This window comes from Sphaerodactylus townsendi, linkage group LG01 (assembly GCF_021028975.2).
Source record: "Sphaerodactylus townsendi isolate TG3544 linkage group LG01, MPM_Stown_v2.3, whole genome shotgun sequence".
NCBI classification, from domain to species: Eukaryota; Metazoa; Chordata; class Lepidosauria; order Squamata; family Sphaerodactylidae; genus Sphaerodactylus; species Sphaerodactylus townsendi.
Window position 1 is genome coordinate 187,177,577 of NC_059425.1, and position 14,190 is coordinate 187,191,766.

Consider the following 14,190-nt stretch of genomic DNA (forward strand, 5'->3'; position numbering starts at 1 on the left):
TCCACAAGATCTGCCCTTCCTGTGATCGCTGTAATGCAGGAAGTGATCTCACAGCAGCATAGAGGTTTTGAATCCCTTGTGGTCACTGTAAAGAAACAGAGAAATAATGCTGCTGCTTAATCTTTTATCTGTGCAGTTTTGCACCTTCGTGAAATACGATGTGTCACATTCAAGAATATCCAGTCATGTGAATCCTAACATGGAGTATACAGCTTTGAAGGCTACATTCAGGTTTAACATTTCAGGGAGACGTAGGCGATTCTGCCATTCTACGGCAGCTGTTTCGACTGACCTGCTGCAGAAAGTAGTTCACAGTGTGCATTTTCAGATGCCGTTCATATGGAAGCAGGTCACGGTGAAATGAATGGGATCTGCATATGTTTAGGTACTGTATTTTTAACACACAGCTTCTGTCTAAAGACATCATTTTGTGGGCTTCTAGCACACAAACGCTGGCTTCTGTCTCGTTTTTTATGATCTCCCAAATATATTAGTAAGTTTACTGGATCGTGTTTGGTTCCTGATGCTAGACACGGAGCGAGTCTGCTTCTTTTGCGCAATTTAGGAACGTTAAGGTGTTTTCAGTGTTACAGACGATACATAGTTCAAAATGTGCCACGTGCGAATGTTTTCAAAGCAAGACCCTAGACAACCATGTTTAGGCTGAACATTTAAACCGCACTCGTTTCCGTTTCAGAAACCAGATGTGTGAAAAACTTGGGACAGTTGTCGTTTTTGGAAAACGCATTAGCTCCCTCCGGAATCCCCGGTTGGTTTGTCAACAAATCATTACGGCTAATAAATGGAAGATGTGTTGCAAAGGAAGGGAATCGTAATGAACCGGTTCTTTTTTGTTTTGTTTTGTTGTTGCTGTCTTTTATTGTTTCGGTGTGTGCGATTTGGAGGGGAAGGTTAGGAAAGGGGTGAGCGAAGGGGAGCAGAGGGGAAGTTGTAGGAAAGAAGGGGGCGGAGATTTGACCCGAATGAGAGAATCTCCCACTGACACAGCGAGTCTGACTCATTGAATGACCTGAATACGATAAATGCTGCTTTATCCTTTCTTGAAAGGAACAAGATAGCACAGCCTAAATGCCTGGGTGTGCTTAAATAGGCAACTCCGGGATGTTTGAGGTGAGCGTGTTTGAAATCCGACCCGACCAGCAGTCTGGGAGTTGCCATAGGTCACCTGCCGTGTGCTCCTTGGGGACAGGCCCAGGAATCGGGCAAGCTGTAGCACAAAATGCCTTTGTCGGTTGGCCTATTTTGCCAGACCCTGGCCTGTGAGACGTTGGGAAAAAAATAACTCTTAAATATTATTTGAAAGGGCGCGAACTGGGGCCACACTGAAAAGCTGGACCACTTGATGCACGCTGCATGGTTTTGATCGCTCGGAAAGCGAAGTGTGGAGCCCAGGACTCTCAATTTGCTTGTTTTGTCCAAAGGACGCCCATTCCGTTAATTTGCTTTATCCTTCCTTTATCTTCTGTTGGGTCGGACCCGGTGTTTATTGTTCTAAGCTTCTCTGACAATTTGCTTGTTATAAGGTTTGCAGTGTATGTGTGCACTTTTTTTTTAAAAAAAATACTGTCTAGTTGCTGCGCCGAGTTCCTGAGCTCCTAGCAATTTGACAGGCAATGAGTTTGCTTCAGTGATCTCAAATCCTTTTAGACTAATTTGTGAAAGAGCAGGAAAAAAAGCTAGTGGGTTTTTTCCTCTCTTTTTTTTTTTGGTCCAGTGTTTAAAAACAAAAGATTCGGTGTATACACACACACACACTCTCACACACACACACGTATAAGTATATGTATATGTGCATATACATGTGTATATATGTGTGTATGTGTATGTGTATATATATGTATATATGTATGTATGTATGTGTATATATATATATGTATGTGTGTATGTGTGTATGTGTGTATGTGTATATATATATATATATGTGTGTGTGTATATATATATATGTATGTATGTATGTATGTATGTATGTGTGTGTGTGTGTGTGTGTGTGTGTATACACACACACACACATACATACATACATATATGTATATGTGTATGTGTATATATATATGTGTGTGTGTGTATGTATGTATGTATGTATGTATGTATGTATGTATGTGTGTGTGTGTGTGTGTATACACACACATATACATATATATACACATACACATATACACATATATACACACATATATACATATACATATACATACATACATAAGAAACCTGTGCTGTAAATACACACACACACACACACACACACACACACACACACACACACACACACACACACACACACACACATTTACAGCACAGGTTTCTTTCTAAATTACTCTGATAACATCAGATATCAGAAAGTAACCACAAGTCCCTTCCTGGACCAAAGCAGGGCCGGGAGTGGGGATGGTGCTGGCCCCAGTTGATGGGTGACCACAGCGGGACCTCCACCGAGAGCCCGAATTCCACATTACGATGTTGCATATGCGCGGCGCCCATTCCAGCAACGGCCCTGAATAGCCGACGGCCCTTTTGAGGAGCCTCTGGCCCCTCCAATCGCTGGCCTGCCAGTTAATTGCCACACGGACTTCCTGACACATGGACAGATAATGTGACATTTTCAGTTTCCGTCACTAGCCAGCGCCACGCCGTCGTTTGCACCAGTTGCTAAGAAGCTGTCAGGACGCATTAGCGCCGGGCGGGAGTTGCCCTGTGGCACTTCCCCCTGGCATCAGCAAAAACGAGCATAAATCACCCAGCGGAGCAGCCTACCGCTATCCTAATGAGGCTGTAAGCTTGTTTATGGACTGGCATCATTTTTATGATTATTTCCACCTTTTCGGCTTGCCTTCCTTGGCGGCAGGAGAAGTCAACTTCTGGAAGGGGCCCTGCCGCCTGACATTTCCCAAGCCTGGTTCACGGCCGCCGTGGAGGGGCCGGCCAGTGGGCCTTCCGAGTTTTGTTTTGTGACCTTTTTTCTAAAAGTGGGGAGAGGGGTCGTAGGCAGGAGGGGGGCGGGAAGCAGTCTCCAGAGACGTTCCAGAGGTGATTGTATCAAATTGCAGAGTGAATGGAAATGCCATTTAGACTTTTAGCTGAGATTTTTTCTTCCCCCCTTCCCTCCTCCCCTTTAATAGCATCAGGTTTCGTTTTAGGGTTGTTGTTTTTTTAAAAAAGACGGGGAAGTGGTTAAATGATGTCTCGAAATCTCGGGAAGCAATTTTGTCCCAGGGACGCTCGTTAGGTTAATTTGCTTTATCCTTCCCTTATCTCCTGCTGGATAGGACCCCGGTGTTTATTGTTGTAAGCTCCTCTGAACACGCACCAGTGTTTACACGGGATTGAAAAGCATTTGCTTCCAATGAAAACCTGGTCTTAGATTACAGCCCAGCAGTGTAATTCCCCTCCCAGATGGGGAGCAAAGTAGCTGTATTGGCCTTAAAAAACAGTAGGAAGAACAAACTAGGTTTTAAGCCAAAACTGTTTTTGGCTTGAGCTAATGATGTAACCGAAACCTTTTATTTGGGATAGGTCACTGGCTGGGATTGAAGACAGTCCATCCGGCTCTTGGTTGAAAGGTTTCTCCATTGTATCTACTATGCAAGTCTTTGCTTTTAAAAAATTGCCTCTCTCTTTTTTGAGAAAAGGAGGGAGGTGGAGAGCTGAGGGTGGGGGGGGGGCAGAGAAAGATTCTGGTCCTAACGTTTCTGCTTTCATAAGGCAGAAATAAACAGGAAAGATTCTGGGGAGTGTTATACATGGAATGCAGAAAGCTTTTCCCCTCCTAATGGAAAATATAATTCAGGTGCCCTGAAGGCATGGCTTTCAGGAATTCTTTTGCCCGAGGTAATGGGGAGCTGAGGCCGCTTTAAGGCCTTGATTATCTATTGATGCACAAAAGCCTGGGAAAAAAAAAGAGAGAGAGAGAGTCATCTCCGTTGGATTATAGTAGATATTTCCATAAATTATCAATGAATCCTCTTTCTTTGCCAGGCATAAGGCATAGCTTGCTAAAATAATCTACGGGGTGGAGTGGGGGACGGCTGGAAACGGGTACAAAGTCTTCCCCTCCCAATAACAACAGGAGCCAAAAGAGAGAGAGAGAGAGAGAGAGAGAGCAATACAATAGGCATAGAGCTGTAATGAAAGACAATGTCATTAGGTTAGAAGCTCTTTATTTTTAATCAATGATGGCCTAAAATATTTCTCTCCCCCTGTCTGCCTGACCCCCCACCCCCACCCCGGGGCTGCCCGCTTTTGCCCGGCCTGCCTTTCCAACTGCAGAAAGTGGATTAGTTCATGGAAATTTTAAATGCTGTCGAGTTATTTGCTCATGTTTATATTATGAATCATTATTTTATGTGGCGAATTGCTCCTCTGAATAAAAGCCTTGCGAAGACTTTTATCAGGCCAAGACATCTAAACTCTTTCTGAAAAGGCCGTTTGAGAAATACGAACGCCTTTCATTAAATATGGAACTGTGATGTTAGCGGGTTGTTGCAGATATTCTTGAAACACATTTTTTTTTGAAGGCTGTGGTTTGGGTCATGATTTTTGGTGCAAGGTTAAATTGCCTCTCTCTTTTTTGAGAAAAGAAAAGAAGACCATCTTTTCTTCCACCAGAATTATTTCCTTGATTTGCTTGTTGTCGTGGAGGGGAGACGGCATTTGCTTAATTTCTTCAAAATGCTACACCCTCCTAAAAATTTGGATTGTCCTGGCTTCAGTATGACAGTTTTGCAGGCTGAGGAAGAAGAGGCCAAACAAAGAAGCGTGTGAGTTTTTCCCCCTCTAACCTGCTTTCTGAGTTTTCCTCTGCTGTCCCTTTCTGCAATATCTTGTGGAAGAACGAACAATAGGCAAGCCCAGAAGTGCACCATAAGCAAAAACTACACACTATGGTTTTTAAAAAAAATCCTGTGCAAGGAATCTACTTAATTTGACACGCTGTTGAAGACCATCGCCAAATAAATATCATTCACTCTAAGTCTATTGGGGTTCCGCTCTTAAGGGATGCCTGTTCAAAGGTTACTGTTGCTCTGATTTTTCCATATTTGTTTACTCTATTTGGAAACAGGTGCGGGATATAAAATGGCTATAATCCTCCCCCCCACACACACACACTTGGGCTCATTCCGCACATGCAGAATAATGCACTTTCAAACTGCTTTCAGTGCTCTTGGAACCTTTGCGGAATGGCAAAAAACCACTTGCAAACAGTTGTGAAAGTGGTTTGAAAATGCATTATTTTGCGTGTGCGGAAGGGGCCTTGGTATCTGAAGAAGTAAGCTTTTGACTCATAAAAGATTATACCCTCCCCAAAATGGGTTGGTTTTCAAGGTGCTGTCGGATTCAAATTTCATTCTAGTGCTGCCAACTGAACGCGGCTACTCACCTGCAACTGCTTTCCCATGTTTTCCTTTTTTAAAACTCACCCTTGGAAGAAGTTGTGCAGGAATTGGGTGTCAGAGGTGGAGAAAGCCATCCCTCCCCCACAGTGCTTTAAGAACACGAGCCACATTGTACCCTTTTTTTTGGGGGGGGGGTGTTATCCTTGGGTTGGCTTGTTGGAAACGTGTGGAGCTTGCCGGTCAGAGCTGCTAGGAAGGATGTGAATGCGCAAAGGGCAAGAACGCCCATGCCCCTTGGGGCAGAAGTCAAACAGCCACGTGGTTTTTGAGGCATCCAGAACTCTTGGATGGCATGGAATTAGATAGAATGTGGTTTTGGGTCTCATCAGTGTTTCCCAACATTTTCGGTGTCACGGTACCCTTGACCTCACTCTTCATATCTCACGATACCCCTGCCACCCCCACCTTCCCGTCCCAGTGCCCCTGCTTTCCACCCCCACCTTCTCCTCCTAGAGCCGTGGTGGCGAACCTTTGGCACTCCAGATGTTATGGACTACAATTCCCATCAGCCCCTTCCAGCATGGCCAATTGGCCATGTTGGAAGGGGCTGATGGGAATTGTAGTCCATAACATCTGGAGTGCCAAAGGTTCGCCACCATGGTCCTAGGGTGAAGGGAGGCACTGTGGGGCGGGAAGTGGTTGCTGACCTTGCGGCAGGCCCTGCCCCCTGGGCCAGGTCCATGTCCTTACTGGCACCGGCAGAAGACACCGCAAAAGTGAGGGGGGTTGGTAGCATTGCCGTGGTATCCCTGGGACATGCTCATGGCACCCCAGGGTACCACGGAACCCTGGTTGGGAATCACTGGGTTACATGGAGATACTGACAAAAAATCTCCCTGGGGGAGCAGGTGAGTGTGTGGCAGGTGAGTGTGGGCAGAAGACCACACTGTGGTCGCGGACAAAGCTGAATACACCTTGTGACAGAAGAGGTTTCTGTTCAATTGTACATTAAAGAGACTGACTCTGCTTTTACACCTGTGGGGTGGGGGGGAAACAGGTTGAACTACATGTATTGATTGAGACATGGCTGGTGCATTCGTAAGGGGTTTCTCTTACCGTCCCACCCACCCACCCCACCGTAAACCAGAACTGAAATTGACACGATTATCGCCACCCATTCAATATGGCATCAAAATAATTTTGAAATAAATCTTATACTGATCTGTTCATGACACGTTGAATATTTTTTAAAAAGTCGCCCCCCCGATCTTCAATTTTGGTATCAGCAAAAGTATCTCAAGATAGCAACAAGTCAAAAATTTGATTCACTATATTTACAGGTGACGGCTTGGACAACAGTGTAGCTTCTCCCAGCACAGGTGATGATGATGATCCAGATAAGGACAAAAAACGGCATAAAAAGCGTGGCATCTTTCCCAAAGTAGCCACAAATATCATGAGGGCATGGCTGTTCCAGCATCTAACAGTAAGTGAACTCTAGATCCCATACACAAAATGAAACCTGTCGTAGCTGTGGTGGTAGAAAACAGAAAGATTTATTATCTGTCGCTGGAGCATAATCAGTGGTGGGATCCAAAATTTTTAGTAACAGGTTCCCATGGTGGTGGGATTCAAACTGTGGCGTAGCGCCATTGGCCTAACAGGGCATGATGGGAAGCGTGGCATTCTGGAAATGGGAACTGTAGCAAGGGCGCGGCAGCTGCTTGATCGCCGGCGGGAAGCGAATGCGCGCTGGCGCAAACTGGAACATACGCCGCGGTACCTCCTGCTAGACTGCTTCAAGTTCTGTGCGCTACTGCTGAGAGGAGGGGCGTAACTAAGGCAAAAATCACGTGGCAAAATCACCAATTAGTAACCCCCTCTCGGCACACACAAATAATTAGTCACCTTCTCCCGGGAACCTGTGAGAACCTGCTGGATCCCACCTCTGAGCATAATGTGTATCACGGGCAGAGTTGGAGGGTGTTGCTTTAGGTCTTTGCATTTTTGTTGGTATCTCTTGTGAGGGAGAGGATGACGCAGTTTTTTTAAAGTATGTATGTTGCTCTGTCTTTGTTTTAAGGAGGGAAGTTGCAACGGTAATGGATGTTACATTAACGTTATTAGAGATCCGTTCTATTTCGTTTGAAGCAGCTGCTGTATCTGTTCCTTTTCCCAGCAGCTTCGGGTTTGAAAACTTTGGAGAAACAAAAGCACACCAGAATTTGGTTTATTTTTAGTTCTTTGTGGGTTCATCTGCACAGTCAGATACCAATATCTTTAAGGGAAATGCACAGTCAGATACCAGTATCTTTAAGGGAAATGGCCCTGGTGGTATTTGTTTTCTTTCTTGATGCGTAAACACCGCAGAACAGTAATTTTCTGGTTCTAACAGTGGCAATGGCAGTAGCAATTCCAAGGTTTTGAGAATTCAGTCACCCCAGGAGATCCATATCCTTGGGTATTTAAACACCCAAACAATATGTTGTGTGACGGTTCTTTCATGTGGTTTGTTTTTCCAAGGACAGCTCCAATCATTTGCCGAAGCTGTTGTCACTGTGGTGTTTGGCTGTGTCCATTCAAATTGTTCAGGCACATGCATTGCTTCACTGTCCTACATTTAGATCTATGAAGATCCCAGGATTGTGGCTTGGGTTCTGTGCTTTCCTTCCACTTGTATCCCCCCCCCCCACTTCAAATATTGCAGAGGTGAGTTCTCTGGGCACTAGGTGCTTCTTCTCATTGAAAGACACTGATCTTGCATGCAAAGTGCCACCTAGCTCTGGAGGGAAAAAAACTATAGTTCAGCGCTGTGCAGGGGGAAGCAAGGAAGAGGATGCAAGCCCATAGCAGCAACATTTAAATAGCGGGGGATCTGGGGTGCTGTGTGGTTTCCGGGCTGTATGGCCGTGTTCTAGCAGCATTCTCTCCTGACGTTTCGCCTGCATCTGTGGCTGGCATCTTCAAATGAAGATGCCAGCCACAGATGCAGGCTACAGCAACATCGGGAAAGAATGCTTCTTTCGGCCATTCTGGAAACCACACAGCACCCCAGTGATTCCGGCGGTGAAAGCCTTCGACAGCGGGGGATCATTTCATAAATTTCATACATGTTGACCGGTGAGTGAGGTCTTGACTGTTAACGAAGAATAAGGTCTCCCCCCCCCAACACTCCAATTTGTGATTTGTTGAGTCTAAATGCCTATTTTTGGTTAGCCGCCATCGACCGATTCTTCAGGCCTGATCAAAGAGATTTTGTACATCTAGGGAGACTTCTTTAGCTTTTTGCCATTTTGGACAGCCCTCAAATATAACCCTGGCTACTATGTCTAGTGTCTCGTCAAGACAGTTCCAAACTTCCCTCTCCAAATTTCAAAGACGGTGTCAGTAAGGGGAAAATTGTGAGAAATTCATATTTGCATTTTTAAAAACCAAGTCAAAAGTAGTGGTGCAGTTCTCCGCGTTGTGGATTTTGTGTTTGTTTATAATCTGAGGAGTGTGCGTTTGTGGTAGTTATCATTGCAAATGGTATCTCTGAAAACTTCCAAAAGTATTCTTAATCACCTTGAAATGCAGACATACATTTTGTACAAGTTTGTTCTGGGCTGATCTAATATTTTTTCCCCAGGGTTTATGTAACCAATGCATGCAGTACTTCATGTATCTCACTCCCTTCTGTGTCTCTGTTTTGGATTGGCTTGCAAACAGATTTACATATAAGCCTGTAGAAGGTACTGACGTTGGCAAATGTGCTTACATGAAGTGGTTTTTGGAGGTGGTGCAGTTGCTTGGTTGTTGGTTCTCCAAAGCTTGTTGATTCTCTAAAAGCGGTTGTAGCATTCCCCTGCTGCCATAGCGGACGGTGGAAGACAGCTTGGTGTAAAGCCTTCAGAAGTGTGTGTGTGCGTGTGCGTGCGTGCGTGTGTGTGTAAAGTGCTATCAAATCACAGCTGACTTTTGGCGACCCTGTAGGGTTTTTAAAGCTAGAAACATTCGAAGGTGTTTGCCATTGCCTGTCTCTGTGTGGGCTGAGAGAGTTCTGAGAGAACTGTGACTGGTTTAAGGTCACGTAGCAGGTTTCGCATGGTGGAGTGGGGGTGTTACCCAGCTTTCACAGGTTGTGAACTTATTTCTAAGGAATCTCCACCAGCTGCTAAGAGTGTAACAGCACACAAATATCTTAAAATAGCAATGGGGAAAATAACTTGGCTTAGCAATGCAGACGCAGGCTGGGTAGGGATCTTTTAAGACTATGTGTATACCAGAAAGCGGCAAGAAGCGTATCTGCAGAGAATTCACAAAAGACCAAATTGCAGTTTAAATATTTTTATATAAATTTTGGTTGCAAACAATCACTGAGTGAGAGAGTCAAGGCACATACACACAGTTCCTAGTATATATAGATAGGGAGGAAAGATAGGTGGGAAGATAGAATGGGATTTAGGGAAGCAGGGACTATACGTTACCTAAATTCAGCTGAAGAAGATCTTGTAGAAGGCAAGAATTCAAATGACCAGCATCTGAATCCAGGCGAAGGACAATATGGGGATTGAACCCGGTTCTTTGGATCAGAGCTGTTGATGGTTGAGGCTGACAGACGGGGAAGCAGTGTCTTTACTCAGACCCACCACTTTTGAAAACATAGGGGGGGATCCAACCATCCTCTAAGGAGCTTTCGTCTAAGTCACATGACTCTTTTTCCAATGGAAGAGCCACTTAAGTGGGAGGGAAACCTCTTTAGACTGGAGGGAAGGTTCTGAACTTAATTTATTTTTATTTTATTTTATTAGATTTCTATACAGCCCCTCCCCTCTCGGGCTCAGACCCAAATGAAACGGGTGTGTGTATTTATTAATATATTTATAAGATCAATATCTTAATAAATAAAGGCTCAGCATGTTTTGCTCAGCATCCGCTCCATTCTCAGTCCTGGATCGTGTTCATTTTCCTTTCCGATAAAATCATGTTTTCAGCAGCATCTGCATTTTTGACTAGCTTATCAGTCCTTTTAAAAAATTAAGCACCAGAGGGGATATAATTAGTGTGCTCAGAAGGGAACTCGCAAGTGTGTATGACACACATTTTGGCGCCTTTATTCACCCCATTTGGAATGTAGACTGAAACTACCCATTGGTTGGAAGAAATCTTCTATGGCCATGGTGGCGAACCTTTGGCACTCCAGATGCTATGGACTACAATTCCCATCAGCCCCTGCCAGGATGGCCAGTTAGCCATGCTGGCAGGGGCTGATGGGAATGCAGAAATCCTTAACATCTCGAGTGTCGAAGATTAGCCACCGCCTCATTCTATGGCCCCTTCCACACATGCAGAATTTGTACTTTCGGTCCGCACCGGTGCACGCGCAGCTGGATTTTACTGTGTTGAAGGGGAAAACCCACTTGCAAACAATTGTGAAAGTGGGTTGAAAGTGCATTATTCTGAATGTGCCGAAGGAGCCTATCACTATTTCCCCATTCAGTTGCACTTTTAGTCAGCCAAAAGTCCTCCCGACACACTCATAAAGGTGGAAGCTGAGAACTTGCCCCACAATTACCGAGCAAGCTTACAGCGTTCACCAATAGTCCCGCTAACCGTGGTAGGGAACTGTGTGGAAGTTTCCTACGGTACCACTGAGTGGTAAAGAGCCACCAGCAAGAGCCCCCCTGCTGGCGGCCCCTCGATCTGTGCGGCACCAATACGGTCGCTGTGCAGCTTACAGGGAACATTGGTGTCCACCTAAGCTGAACTTTAAGATTGCACTTCTAAGGTTGGGCCTAATAGAGCAGCCGCTCTTTTTCCGCAGGCACAAGAAATAGCTCCAAGTTGTTTGGGATCAGGTTGGTATTTGCAGCAAAGCGCTAGGGCTTGAGTCCCCAATAGGCTGCTCGTGGGCACCATGGCACCCACAACACTTTTTCTGGTGCATGCCACCTATGCTAAGGGTAATCTGATTGGTTATTGGAGATTTGATCAGCTGTGAGAGTTGCTTTGGCAGCAGAAGCCACCACAGCACTAGAATCTGGACCAGGATACTGAAGCTAGGCTGCGGAAGTCAGTATATGGCTGTCTCTGTCTCCTGCCATTTGCAGGGGCGTAACGCCCAGGGGGACATATGAGGCAAATGTCCCTAGGCTGCGGCCATTTAGTGACATGGGGTGCAGAAAATCACCCCCCACACCCCTTCTCCTTCCCCCCGGGTCAATACACTGACCATTTCAGTTCAGTTTAGTGGATTTCTATCCCGCCCTTTCCTGTCCAAGAACAGGCTCAGGGCGGCTTACAAAAAAATTAATACAAATACAAAACTTATGCAAATACAAAACATCTACGATGGCCATTTTATTGCTGTGCCCGCCATGCCATCTCGGATGTTCCTGCGGCCTCAAAAAGGTTGTGGGGGTGCCTGCAATGGGGGTTGCGCCAGGCCTTGTCCAATATCTTACGCTTGCAGAATCACACTACATAAGTATCTTTTTCCCACTCCTGTAGGGGTGAGCCAGCGAACCCAGCAGAGCCCCAGACAGAGCACAGGAATGCTTGCGCCACCTGCTCCCTTCTGGGCGCACACGCACACCCATCACAAGACCCCTATGACTCACGGGTCACAAGATGCCCCAGACAAAGGGTCACAAGACCCCAGGTGTGTACTTGACCCAGACAGGAACGTTTCCTCCCGCACGTACGCAGACCCTATGAGTCATGTATTGTGTAACCTTCTCCCGCTCTCCCGCTCTCCCGCCTTCCCCAAACCCTTAATAAAAGGGACCCCAGCTCGGCAGATTAGCCAGACCCATGGATCAGCCAGATCCACGGATCACGCTCGATCACCACTGGCTTCTCTCCACCGGATCCTGATATCGCTACGTCTCGTCTCTTCATTGCGTCGCACGTAACGACTTCACACTCCCATTTTTGCTGAGTCCTGCTCTTAATGCTTATGGCTGGGTTTTGAACCTGGAACCTTCTGCCTTTTTTGTTTGTTTTAACTACAATCTGTCCCTGGCTGGAGACACATACAGTACCCAGAGATAGCTGAGTTCCCAGTGTGGAGAGTGCTGTAGCTGGGGTGTTGGAACACCGGATCCGGTAACCTTCACACCCACTGGGCACAGTTTGTGTAGGGAAGGGAGCTGATCTCCTCAAAGGTCATCACAGATGTAGCGCAGTCGGTAAAGACGTGAATTTGTCAAAGCTAATTGACAAGTAAAAGAATATTTCCCCCCTCTTGGGGGTTATAAAGCTAGAGTCCACAAGCTTTGCTGGGACGTCACTTGCCCTGCGCGGAACCATACGGAGAAGCTGCATTGCGTGCAGAGGACGGAACATCGCTTTGACAAATTGCTGAAGCTAATCCAGCGTTTCTAGGACTGATTCAATTAAAAAAAATGTGGACTCTCAGATTTCATATGGGGAGAAGGAAAAGAGATTATCTGTCATTCATTCTGGTCTCCCCCCTCAACTTTCCCACAAATTCAGCATGCTGGTCACACAAGGTTTTTTTAAAAAATATATATCCCTATTTAACACCCCTCTTCACGCTGCCCAAAAGTTCTGATCATCATACTAACAAATTGAGAAATACAAAGAGACGTACAACATAATCTTCTTCTTCATGGTCCCTGTGAAGTCCCCCAGTTTGTGCACATAAGAAGAAGAAGTAGAAGAAAAAGAAGTAGAAGGAGGAGGAGGAGGAGTTTAGATTTATATCCCCCCTTTCCAGTGGTGGGATCCAAAAATTTTAATAACAGGTTCCAATGGTGGTAGGATTCAAACAGTGGCACATACGCACCTCCAGTTCCTATTGGGCAGGGAGGTTGCTTTAGTAACCCCTTCTCGGCACTCAGGAAAAATTAGTAGCCACTTCTAGAGAAGTGGTGAGAACTGGTTGGATCCCACCTCTGCCCCTTTCTCTCCTGTAGGAGACTCAAAGCGGCTTACAAACTCCTTTCCCTTCCCCCCTCACAACAAACACCCTGTGAGGTGGGTGGGGCTGAGAGAGCTCAGAAGAGCTGAGACTAGCCCAAGGTCACCCAGCTGGTGTGTGTTGGAGTGCACAGGCTAACCTGAATTCCCCAGATAAGCCTCCACAGCTCAGGCGGCAGAGCGGGGAATCAAACCCGGTTCCTGCAGATTAGAATGCACCTGCTCTTAACCACTACGCCACTGCTGCTCCTAGTTCCACTTATTTTTCCAGCTTATTGTTCAACTTGGATGATAAGGGCTTCAGATTTCAGCACACTTTCAATTACAAAATGCCCCACTGGCCCGCAATAGATGGACGAACCGTGGGTAAAGACGCCGTGGCACACGTCTGGAAGAAGTGTATGCTGCGCCATGTTGGCATGATCACATGAGAGTTTGGGATGAATTAGGAGAGACGCCACTGAAAGGCGGACATTTCAAGTGTAAAATTCTCTGTAGGCTATGGCACTTGGTTTCTTCACCTGAATGATGCAGATAATTAAGATCACCTTTCTGTTCAGTGCCTAGTAATTTGCAGATGAAAACAAAACAACAGTGCTAGGAATTATAATATTAGTATCTGAAACCAAGCATTTTGACGGGTTTGTAGTACTCCTTAATTGGGCTGTTACCTCAAAGGAATACTTCCAAAGATTAAAAAAAAGTACTCGCTCATAATTATAATATTAATACCCATCAGTGGCATAGAATTAAATGACATGGACAGTAATTGCTGTATCTGTCATGCTAATGATGAGTGTTTGGAATGATTTAAAATAAATGAAGAAACAGTGTGTAATCGTTAAAAATTGGTTTTTACCACCTTGGTCCACTGTGATTGACGCCTTCTTTAAGACTGTGATTTTTTGTGTTTCCC

General features: G+C 45.5%; 1 protein-coding gene across 2 annotated transcripts in view; it reads left to right on the forward strand.

Annotated features, from left to right (window-relative positions):
• MEIS1 (Meis homeobox 1) overlaps positions 1 to 14,190 on the forward strand; it is a 229,257-nt gene that overhangs the window by 112,508 nt on the left and 102,559 nt on the right. For both annotated transcript variants that reach the window (XM_048501620.1, XM_048501626.1), the window contains exon 8: positions 6,692 to 6,837. In XM_048501620.1, the coding sequence (XP_048357577.1) occupies positions 6,692 to 6,837 (146 nt within the window). The remainder of the gene's footprint in view (positions 1 to 6,691; positions 6,838 to 14,190) is intronic.